Raw genomic sequence first — 12333 nt, 5'->3', positions numbered from 1 at the left:
CAAAAATGGTTATTTGGGAGAGATAAGATAGAGGATGAGAAATAGATAAACATGGATAGAGATAAAAGCATGGATATAAAACAGGGATAGAGATATATTGAATTTTTTAGCATCCCCCAAATTCTAACATTGAAACATATATCATGTATTTAACGATTATTGTAAATTTTTGTACATAATGTATTTTTTAAAAATTCACAATAAAGAGAGTTGACTTACTTACATTTTATCTTTCTCTATTAGGTAGCAATACCTCTTTGAAAACCACGTTTCTTGTGAATACACCATATTGACGCTCTAAATTCCCGTCTTTTACCAAGATTTTTGTAGAATTTTGTGAGACTCCTCTTGAAAGTGCCACATATAGTTGATCGTGGCTGAACACGTGGTTACGCAAAAATATGCCAATATTTGAGATTGTTTGACCTTGTGCTTTGTTTATTGTCAAAGCAACACTAAGCCTTATGGGAAACTGTCGACGTGTCAACTCAAATGGTAATCCAGAATTATCTTCACTTTTCAAGGGCATTCTATGTAGAAAGAATCTGGTACCCTTGCGAGGACCTGTTATGATCTCAGCATCTACAAAATTTCTACCAAGACTGCGACATATTAATCTTGTTCCATTGCATAGACCAAGTTCAGGCGCAACATTTCTGAAGAGCATGACAGGACTTCCTACTTTCAATTTGATTTTATGCGGTGGCAAACCACTTGGATTAAGGGAATTCAAAAATTCTTCTTGAAAAAGGTTGTGATTGTCGTCTTCTACACTATCCCAAGAGGTATACTCTTTTTCCTCTCCAAGAACACATCAACATTTTTTGGTGTGATGATTGCTCTATCAACCATATAGTTTTCATCGTTAACATGATTTAGCATATTAGGAAAAACAGAATCAATCAAAACCTGAATTGATTGTTCACCTTCCCATGGTATGATAATTGAATCTGGTAATTTTATGAAATCACGATTTACAGTATGTTGCAATCCATCACCGACGCGCAAGAGAAATTGCGAGAACTCAATATCTTGAGCAGATCTCATATTCTGTTGAAGGTGTATTATCTTTACGGAATTCCAAAATGTTGACCTTGAAATACTTGCAGCAATTTGTTCTGCCTTTGACCCTCGTTTAACAACCGGTAACACTTGTCGAAAATCACCACCAAAAACCATTGTCTTTCCTCCAAATTCTATTTGATTTTCCATAATATCTTGGAAACTCTTACTGACAGATTCAAAAGCATAGTGATTTGCCATTGGAGCCTCGTCCCATACTATAACTGATGCACGCCTTATTAGATCTGCAAGTTCTGTCTGTTTTTTTATTTTGCAAAGTGTTGATGCGGTTGGTCTAAGTGGAATTTGAAAACGTGAATGTGCAGTTCTTTCACCTGGCAATAATGTCACAGCTATTCCAGATGTTGCTACCGCAATTATTATTTTACCCATTTGTCTTAAATGTGCCAACATTGAGCGGTATAGAAAAGTCCTACCAGTGCCTCCAGGACCATCAATGAAGAAATGTTTTGATTGGTTATGCATAATACTTTCTATGATGGTGTCAAACGCAATCTTCTGTTGAGCATTCAAACGTTCAATAGATCTCAAATCATCATCAGAAATATGATAAAAAAGCTCATCCTCAATTATTCTTGGCAGTGGTGCGTCTTCTAAAAACTCAGCACTTATTGATGGCAAATCAAAATCACCAAGTTTCATTTTGTACTGATGCAACAACCTTCGTATCTCAAGCAATAACTTATTGATGATTAAGTTACTTGATGAAATTTCTCTGCCATAATCTTCACACATGCTAGGATGGAACTCATCCCAGAGTTCTCGACTTATTGTTGGTTGACAGAACACCAGTATGGATACAAATAACCTTCTCAATGAGGATGACATTATAACAGAGCGTGCTTCTTGTAGACATTGTATTACATAATCATCTTGTTTGAGAAGTCCTCTCATTTGAGCAGACTCCTTAAACGTTGAATATGTTATCCCATTCACAGTCATCAGATATTCAAAAGATGTTGGGCCCCTGACATGATTTAAAAGGATACGAAGATAAAACCTCTCACCTTCAGATGGCGACGCAACATATACTCTTCCAACCACTTTATTGTTGCTTCTTCGACGAACCCATTTTTTTCCAGATTTTATCCATGTGTAATATTGTGGAAATTTTCGATATAAATACTTTCCAGTCAAGTCAGGATCACAATTTATTTTGAAAAATTCTGTAAGCATAGTCTTCGAGTTGTCATCATCTACAAGTAGATCGCTTACGCGTTGTTGGGGGTCAAAATAAATCAAATGTTGGTTTGTTGTATGTTGGGAACAAAATTCCGGCGTTTGACAAACTGATTACAGCAACTGAATTGGACTAACTGATTGACGTAACTGAACACGTCATCAGTCAACTGATCGCCTCAACTAAAGTCTACACCATCGACAACTGATCTTTACCAGCTGATCTCTCAGCTGTACACGTCATCAGTTGAAAGCGACAACCAACAAATAGTACAGCCACCTGTGAACTGGTAGTGGCTCGCCGCATTTCAGAAATGAACAGTGTACTATTGTCAGGATATATCGACGTGGCAAATCAACGGTTAGAATATTCAAATATCTTTAATGTTACCATTGAAAGGGAAGCCTATAAATAGTCGAAGGCAGCAGCTAAAGAACATCACTCGCATTCTCAGTTATCTTACTTGCTGTTACGCTGCAAAAATATCCGCTCACACTCATAAATCAAGCTCACGCTTATCAGTTTTATCAGTAGTATTCAAGACTATGTTCTAGAGCTTTCATAGCACTTTGTAATCGTTTGATATATTTTCTAAGTTGTGCTAAGATCAGTTACGATCTGTTAAAAGTGTTGTATACTAAGAGTTTCAGTATTGGCAAAGTGATAAGTCCAAACTGAAGTGGGTCAGTACACTGTTTTGTATTTGATCAAAGTCTTTTAGTGAATATCCTATCTTCGTGATAAAAGAGGTGACGTAGGAGTTATTCAAGTCTCCGAACATCCAGAAACAAACTGTGCTATTATTACTTTCAGTTATCATTTTCAGTTAGATACTCTATCTTTCAGTCAGTTAGTTTTCCGCAATTGTTTAGTCAGTTTAACTGATTGTTATTGACCGACGGGATATACAGATTCAGTTTGTAACATAACTGAAATCAGTTTATCGAAGAATATTTTAAATTGAGCAGTGTTTATTCAACCCCCCCCTTCTAAACACTCTTCACCCGATTCACCGATCCTTTCAGTGTATGTAGTTGTAACCTAATGACTGAAGGATACATCCTACTAAACTCAAATGAGAAAATTCGCCACAATGCTTCAGGCGCACAAATCCACCTTCCATCCACGTACTGTTGGATTTCATCACAATTTCGTCCATTTCGCAGCTCTAGTGCGACCCGATCAGGACCTTTATGGATGTACTTGTATATGTACTTGACACACTTAATCCCTACACATACTTCAACATTAATATGAAAATCATACTTTAATAAAGGCCAGGGATTGTACGGGACGACCCAACCGTTATCAATGAAAACATCGTCATTGTTGGGAATTGATACTTGGCCACCTTCACGTCTTCGATACAAAGGGTATGAATCATTTCCTCGAGATGTGTATTCCACAAATGGTTTCGGAAAGTTCTTCTTGCATTTACCATTTACCATGCATGGACAATTAGGAATCATCGATCCACAGGGCCCATGTATCATATGGTGGACAACTGCTTTGTGTAAGTTGGGTTCTTCTGTTTGTAAAGGTATTTCAGCACGCACAATTGAGTCAAAGTGGTCGGGAGTACACAACTTGTCATTATTTTCAAATATGACCAACATATGAACATGAGGAAGCCCTCTTTTCTGATACTCAATGACGTATGAATAAGAGCGGACCTTACCTGTAGAACCCGTAAATCAGTCTACGTATAAGTCATGCATAATTCTAGATTTTTAAATTTAATTTAACTTCATTGCATGATTATTTTAAATGCATTTCTTTGAAGTTAATTATTTTATTAGTTCAGTTCAGTAGTTGATTTTTTTAGCATTTCAGTTATTTCAGTGAGGCCGGACTGGAGATGGAGTATTGAGATAAGTTAAAAAAAAAAAACTTATTTAAGAAGTGGTAATTTAGCATGTTATTTCATTAAATTATGTTTTTAATTATTTTATGTAATTTATACATAATTAATGCATGATGGAATTTAGTTCATGAAATTTTAAAAGTTCGTGCATTAAGATTTTTAAGTTGCGTTTCACGTTCGAACGAGGATCGGAGACCGGAGAATTTTCAGAAAAATTATTTTTATTACATGATTTATTTTTATAAATTAAGGTAAAGCATGTTTAAGTGTATTTTACAAAAATGGGAATTTTTGGGTATTTTTACCCGCAAGATTTTATTTTTAATCGGTACTCAAATTTTATCGAATCGGGGGACTTTTTAAGGGTTCGATTAATCATTTCAAAATATTTTCAACTCGAAATATTTTTCGTTAGTGAGTTTGAGCTTAATGAACTTACTTTTGAGTTTATAGGTCTTAATTATCTTTTTAATCTTTTAATTAAACAATTTAAGCTCATAAACTAATTTGTTAACTACTTAATTAATCCTTAAATATCATTTATCCTACACCTAATGATTCCAAGTAGTCGACACCTCCTCAGCAGCAAACACACCCACGTTTTCATCTTAAAGATTTAGGCCCCATCGGTTTCCTTCCCACCCTTGAAAGAAAAGTCTGTCTCGTGTATTTGTCCATCAATTAAGATCATCACATGGCATCATTTTAATTCTTCTCTCACAGCCGACAACCACTCTCCCCTTCAACTTTATTGTGGGATTTCAGCATTCTTCAGCTGAGAAGGTTTCGGTTTCCTCTTGTTCTTTCTAAATAAATTCATCCGGGTTCCCTCGCACCGTTCTTGATCTTCAAAATCATCAGGCACGCCATGTACTTTTATTTCTGCATCATTTATGCCATAAAACATGCTGATATGTGTGCCATTCATGCTGTTTCAGTTCATTCATCGTTTTTTTACGGGTATGCTTCGATTGAGCATGAAATGTATATTTGCTTTGCATCCACTCACCTTTTCTGGAATTGTGCAAAGGGACTGCTGTTTTGATGATGTTAAGGGAACGTTCAGGAGAGCAGAGAGAGGTTATGAAGCTGGTGTAAGGTTTGGTGGGGTTTTAGAGTGAAGGCCGAGAGGGTGGCGGTCTAGGGGTTCCTCGTTTTCTTTGGTTAGATCGGGGTGTAGGCGAGGACCGGTGGTGCAAGGGCAATTTTAGACCTTGGACAGACTCTCGTGGGTCTGAACCATGGCCTGGAAAGGAATGAATGCTGCTGGTCCTATTCTAGAAGCCGCAAGAGAGAGTTGGCGAGTTGTGTTCGAATTGTGGGTTTTGGTGAGAGTAGCGATCGGGCGAGCTGTGCTTCATGTATTGGGCTGGTTGTGTGGGTCTGGTAGATCCCTTATGGTCTGGTCTTGGTCCCTAGTAGATTGGTTCGGGGTTGGTTGGATTGGCTAGCAAGCTAGAACCGATTTGAGCAAATGGGTTTTTAAGATTAGGTGCTGGAAAAAACAGCAGCTTTATATATGTTGTTTAGGCTTGGTTTAGGAGTTCATTAAGATCTTAAAGATGACCCTTAATGACTGGACATGGGAGGATATGAGTGGACCGAAACATTTAAGAAGTGGGAGAGGTGTTGAGAAATAATTGTACAAGAGAGGGGGCCGAGAGTTTATTGAGGAAAATGATGTTCTAGCAATTTCCAGGTTGGCCGAGAGATTTATGGTGAGTAGTGGGTGCTGGCCGAAATATTAAGGATTTAGAGGACCTAATTTTAAGTAGTAAATGGTTTAGATTGAGTTGTTTAATTATGGTTCAAGTTGGGAAAATTATGGCCAAGTTCCGATTTTAACTCGAGTTTACGTCTAAGAATACTTTTAAATATGTTTTGGGACAATTTTAGGAGTTTGGTAAATTTTGGATCAAAATAATGAGTTTTGGAATTATTCGGAATTTGATCGCCGCGCGAAACGCTAATTAAAGAATTAATTGAAACACCTAGATTTAAGCTTAATAAAATTATGGGAAATTATATTTAAGCTAAAATAATTATTAGAAGTCTAAGTTTTTAATTTGGGAATTTTATGCTAAGGTTTGGTTTAATTCGGGATTTAAAATGCATTAATATGTTGTATTTAAAGATTTATTTAAAAGTTATAGATTTAAGCCAAATAAAAATATGGGAGAATTCATGTAGGCTTAAATAATTATTTGGGACATGGTAGAGTCAATGAAATTTAGAAAATTTCAAAAAGGTGAAATTTTACGTCTAGGGGCAAAATGGTAATTTTGCACTCGGAGTGAGATTTTAGTCCTAGCAGCGCCCTGAGCACGAATCATATTATTTTTAAATGTTCATGCATCACGTTTATGATTTTTACGCTATTATAATAATTATGGTGCATGCTTAATTTAAAGGAATTAAGTGAGGAAAAGAAGAGCACTCCGTCTCCGCCGCGCCGCGTCGTTATTTCGTTTGTTTTCTGTCAAAACAAACCAAGGCATGTATATACTTTTTCTAAACCTCAATCAAGTCATATAGGTATTTTTAAATATCGCAAGTACATGATTTTAATTGTTCCTATTTAATTATGTTGGTTAATTATATTACGTGCATAGGAAATATTATTTTTGAGATTTATGCGATATGGCTTGTGGTTCATTCACTATGTGGGAGCATTATTTATACGGTCGCCAGTGACCGCTCAGTTCAGGTTGGTATCATCAGGTCGCCAGTGACCTATCAGTTCAGGATGGTACCATCGGGTCTTCAGTGACCGCCAGCTCAGTTTCAGGCTCCCCGGTAGTCAGTTACCGATCAGTTCAGCTTAGTGCAATGGCCACAGGCGTAAAACATAATCTCAACAGAAAATTTTACCAGTTATTTCAGTACAGGGCTCTAAGGAGCAAACATTTTTACTGTGATTATCAGTTCAGTTATGCACGTATTATAATTGCTCAGTACAGACTATTTTCAGCATCAGTACAGAGTATTTTCAGCATGAGTACAGATTATTTTCAGCATCAGTACAGATTATTTCTCAGTACAGATTATTTTCAGCATGAGTACAGATTATTTTCAGTATACCTCATGACAAGATATTTTACCCCATGCATATTTTACTTCAGATTTTACTCGTTACCTGCGATATATGCATGCTGAGTCTTTAGGCTCACTAGACTTGATTGTTGTAGGTACTTGAGGCCAGGGCCGAGGACGGGGACCAGTGAGTCAGCTTGGGTCGGCAGTATTGACACTCGAGGACCTCAGCGCAGCAGTTATTAATTTCCGCAAACAATATTTTTTCAGTCGTTGGATATTTTTAAATTGTATTTGTTAGCAAATTTTATTTTCTTCCGCTGCTTTAAATTTTAAACATTGAACTTGATTCATCAGTGATTTTATTAATGAGGCCGTTTAAGTTCTTTTAAAAAGAAAATTTTTAATTTTCCGCAAATTTTCAAAGCGAGGATTTTCGGGCCATTCACAGTTGGTATCATAGCTTATGTTCTTGTAAAGGGTTACACTACTATTGACCACGAGAAGCTCACGAAGTCACGTCTTCGGTCTGTAAGTTTTACAATTCAGCATTTTGTTCAGCATTATTTAAAGCATGAATTATTTTGTCAGTATGCTTCCAGATTTTTCAGTATTTCAGAGTTCAGTTAAAATAAATTATGGAATTATGCATGTTAGTTACGTACGGGTTATGTATGGAACAATATGCCTTCTAGACGCCTTGTTTAGCGCGCGAGGGATGATGAGCGCCGTCATGAGGACGGTGAGTATCAGAGGTAGGAGGGAAATGCATCTCCACCCCCACCGGACATAAATAATAATTTTTCTATTGGGCATTAGGAGAGGTCGTAAAATATTTGACTATATTAATTTTTGGGTTAGTAGTACTGATGTTCTACTTATGGGCTATAAGTTAAACTTAAAGATTATGAATGTTTTCGGGACTTGTAGAATTTACAAGAAATTAATGATGGTTCATGGTTGCTAGTTGAATTAAATTTTGAGGATTCCCTGTAAGTATTAATGATTCGAAGACTACGACGATTCTTGGGAAGTATAAAATTGTAGAAATTATTTCGGATGCATGCTCTACCTAGTTGGATTTAAGGATTGAATTGCATAAAGTAAGAATTTTAAGGATCCAATTGTAATAACCCATAATTTGAGGACCTAGGTGCAAAACAAAATTCTAAGGGACTATTTTTGAATTTACAATATTTTGGGATTTAATTCTGAGTTCGAGAATTTAAAAGTTTAATGAGGTAAAGATAAAAAAAAAAAATTTATGGGGACAATGATGCAAATTTCGAAGAGTTGTAGGGCCAAAATGTAAATTTGGAAAAACTGTAAGGGCCAGAGTGCAAGTTCCAAAATTTTAAGGATGTAATTGCGAGCTTTTAAGTATTTGTAGTAATGTAAGACGTGTTATGGGAATTAATTTTGGGTTTAATAAACTTAAGGCTATTGAACCTTATGATGCGGGAAATCTATAAAATGAAATCGGAAATACTGAAGACTCGTGGATAATTGTGCAATTTTTGAGATTAAAAAAAAAATGGACGATATTCGAGGAAAGTAAGATTTAATTTTTCAATTTTAAGAAACTTGAGAACTTATTTAGTAGTAAGTGAGAATTGAACGGTTTAAATGATAGAAATTTTTGGTTATTTAGGCTCGAATGAAATATAAAATGTAAAGGCCCTAAAACTTCTCGGTTTAAAATTTGCGGAAAATTAAAAATTTTCTTTTTAAATGAACTTAAATGGCCTTACTCATAAAATCCACTGATGAATCGAGTCCAATGTTTAAAAATAAAAGCAGCGGAAGAAAATAATTGTTTTCCAACAACAACAATTTAAAAAATGTTTGATGACTGATAAAAATTAGTTTGCGGAATAAAATAAACAGTGCTGCACTGAGGTCCTCGGGTGCCACTACTGCCGACCCAAGCTGGCTCACTGGTCCCCGCCCTCGGCCCTGGCCTCATCAGTACCTACAACAATCAAGTCTAGTGAGCCTAAAGACTCAGCATGCATATATCGCAGGTAACGAGTAAAATCTGAAGCAAAATATGCATGGGGTAAAATATCATGTCATGAGGCATACTGAAAATAATCTGTAATCATGCTGAAAATAAACTGATATGAGCAATTATAATACGTGCATAACTGAACTGATAATCACAGTAAAAATAATTGCTCCTTGGAGCCTGTACTGAAATAACTGATAAAATTTTCTGTTGAGATTATGTTTTATGCCTGTGGCCACTGCAATAAGCTGAACTGATCGGTAACTGACTACCGAGGAGCCTGGAACTGAGCTGGCGGTCACTGAAGACCCGATGGTACCAACCTGAACTGAGCGGTCACTGAAGACCCGATGGTACCTGTAGTGACCCGTTCCAGAATCACCTACTAATCAAGAACTAAGCATGCGTTTAACTTAATTAATAATAATCAGAAATAATTACGGAAACAGTCAACAAATGATAGTTATACAACCCAATCGAAGTCAAGAATAACTCAAACTAAAATATCCGGTACAACCATATCGAATCAAAAAGATATCGAAGAACTAAACCAACCAGCTACTCAACGTCCTCCTCCTCCTCCTCCTGAGCTGTCCAACCTGAGGCCTGCCCCGTGGGAATGGGGTGTCCAAGATAAACAAAACCGAGGACGTGAGCGATAAGAACGCCCAGTACAAAAGCATGAGTATACAAGCCTATATGAAAATGCACATGCTATGATATGATACCAGGGTAGTCAAGAAACAGGAGTCACAAAGGATCTCAAAATGCTCAGTCTAGAGGCGCCAAGTGGATAGTGCCGCGCGGTACTCCTCTGGGTCACTGCATCCACTACAAGAACAGACGTGGACCTAAAATGTCTCGGATCACCGAAGCCCTCCCGACCCGTCGGCCACTGTGTACTCTCGGTGTCCATGCGTCCACAAGACAAGACAGGGCTGAGCGGCCCCACAAGATATAGCTTATCTCGAAAGAGATACAGCTCAACAGTAAAGGCTATCTCGAAGGAGATACGGCTCAACATGAAATGCAACATGCATCATAAAACGTGACATAATAGCATGCATCATATGACATATATCAATGCAGCAAATAATCATGCAACACATATATGAATGTATACTCAACCAGGATATCTCGGATAGTACTTTCGTACCTCTATAACAGCAAGCCTAGCCTTACGCAACACCGCTAATCAGGTCTAGAACAAGCCTACGCATCAAAAGTATACCCAATGAACAATACTACCATGCTCGACTAGCAAAACCAGTACTCCCTAGTACTATCAAAGGTTTAGGGTTTACCTTCGTCCGTCGACAGTCCTTTGATGTCGATTGCCTCGTAACTCAGGCGTCGCTACGCTACCAATCCTGGCAGCTCTTGGCTATCGCTCGGCCAACAACTAACCCTAGAAATATTCCAAATCTCTCAAATATGAGACACAACTCAAGAAATGACAATACAAAATGAGGAAATCCGAGCACTATTTATAGGCTATGTTCGGATCCACCGAACCCTCTTCGGAACGTCCGAACTCCTACGTGTCCATCGGCTTTTGACACCTCATGATCGGATCCACCGAACCTACACTTCGGATCATCCGAACTTGCATGTAAACTGACGTGTCGATCAACTCTTGACACTTCATGATCGGATCCACCGAACCCACTTCGGATCGTCCGAACTCTTCGGTGCTACCGAACCATCTTCGGTCCGTCCGATCATGACCACGGTCAAAATTACACATTAAACCTTCTTAATCACCATTAATCCGTTAATTACCCAATTTGGAATTCGGACTACTACATTCTCTCCCCCTTAAAAGATTTCGTCCTCGAAATCAGGCTTAGAGGATGAACACAACGAAATAACAACATCATTATTACATCTCAATTGTTGTTGAATACAACTGATATTTCGATTACAACTGAAAACACAAACATATACAAAACACAACTCAAAAGAGCTCTGGATGCTCCGAACGCATACGACTCTCTAGCTCCCAAGTGGCTTCTTCAGTGCCTCTGCGCTGCCACTGAACTAAGACAAGAGGAATGATCTTATTCCGCAACACCTTGTCTTTGCGATCGAGAATCCGCACTGGTCGTTCCACGTAAGACAAATCCGAATTTAGTTGAACTTCAGAGGGATGCAAGATGTGAGACTCATCTGCTACGTATCGTCTCAACAAAGATACGTCGAACACATCATGAATACCGGATAGGTACGGCGGCAATGCAAGTCTGTAAGCCAAATCTTCCACGCTTTCCAATATTTCAAATGGACCAATAAATCTCGGAGACAGCTTACCCTTGAGACCAAATCTCAAAATCCTGCGAAAAGGCGAAACTCGGAGAAACACTTTCTCACCTGGCTGAAAATAAAGAGGTCGCCGCTTGGTGTTCGCATAACTAGCCTGTCGATCCTGGGCAATCTTAATCCGCTTCTTGATTACTGCAACTTTATCAATAGCCTGCTGGACTAACTCCGGTCCCTCAACATGTCGTTCTCCAACTTCATCCCAAAATAAAGGAGTACGGCAACGTCGCCCATACAACGCCTCAAATGGTGCCATACCAATACTACGATGGTAGCTGTTGTTGTACGCGAACTCAATCAAAGGCAAATGATCCTGCCAAGCGGGTCCGAAATCCATAACACAGGCTCGCAACATATCCTCGAGCGTACGGATAGTCCTCTCTGACTGACCGTCAGTCTCCGGATGATAAGCAGTACTCAGACTCAGTGTAGTACCCAAAGCTGACTGGAAACTACCCCAAAACCGTGAGGTAAAACGAGGATCTCTGTCACTGACAATACTGACTGGCACTCCATGCAAACGTACAATCTCTTGGATGTACAATCGAGCCATACGATCGAAAGTGAAATCCCGGTTGTAAGGCAGAAAATGAGCAGACTTGGTGAGTCGATCCACCACTACCCAAATAACATCACTGTTCCTCGAAGACAATGGCAAGTGAGTAATGAAATCCATCGTGATATGCTCCCACTTCCATTCAGGAATAGGTAAGTTCAGCAATAATCCTCCCGGTCGACGGTGCTCTGCCTTAACCTGCTGACAAACGAGACACTTGGAAACAAACTGATAAACGCTGCGCTTCATCCCTTTCCACCAAAATCGTGTCCTCAAATCTTTATACATTT

General features: G+C 38.3%; 2 protein-coding genes across 2 annotated transcripts; both read right to left on the bottom strand.

The window, feature by feature from the left end:
• Window positions 1–226: 226 nt before the first annotated feature.
• LOC140842896 (ATP-dependent DNA helicase RRM3-like) lies at window positions 227–667 on the bottom strand. Its single transcript, XM_073211103.1, has one exon. The coding sequence runs from the start codon at window positions 665–667 to the stop codon at window positions 227–229; it is 441 nt and encodes a 146-aa protein (XP_073067204.1).
• Window positions 668–768: 101 nt separating this feature from the next.
• On the bottom strand, window positions 769–2025 carry LOC140842895 (uncharacterized). Its single transcript, XM_073211101.1, has one exon. It carries the CDS (start codon window positions 2023–2025, stop codon window positions 769–771), a length of 1257 nt encoding a protein of 418 aa, XP_073067202.1.
• Between the last annotated feature and the right edge of the window lie 10308 nt (window positions 2026–12333).

This window comes from Primulina eburnea, chromosome 10 (genome assembly GCF_022965805.1).
Source record: "Primulina eburnea isolate SZY01 chromosome 10, ASM2296580v1, whole genome shotgun sequence".
In the NCBI taxonomy this organism is placed as follows: domain Eukaryota; kingdom Viridiplantae; phylum Streptophyta; class Magnoliopsida; order Lamiales; family Gesneriaceae; genus Primulina; species Primulina eburnea.
Note: the sequence above shows the minus strand (reverse complement) of the source record. Positions and strands in the feature narration are given on the sequence as shown.

Coding starts and splice junctions, on each gene's coding strand:
- LOC140842895 (XM_073211101.1), bottom strand. CDS start 2,025: ATGACTGTGAATGGGATAACATATTCAACGTTTAAGGAGTCTGCTCAA.
- LOC140842896 (XM_073211103.1), bottom strand. CDS start 667: ATGCTCTTCAGAAATGTTGCGCCTGAACTTGGTCTATGCAATGGAACA.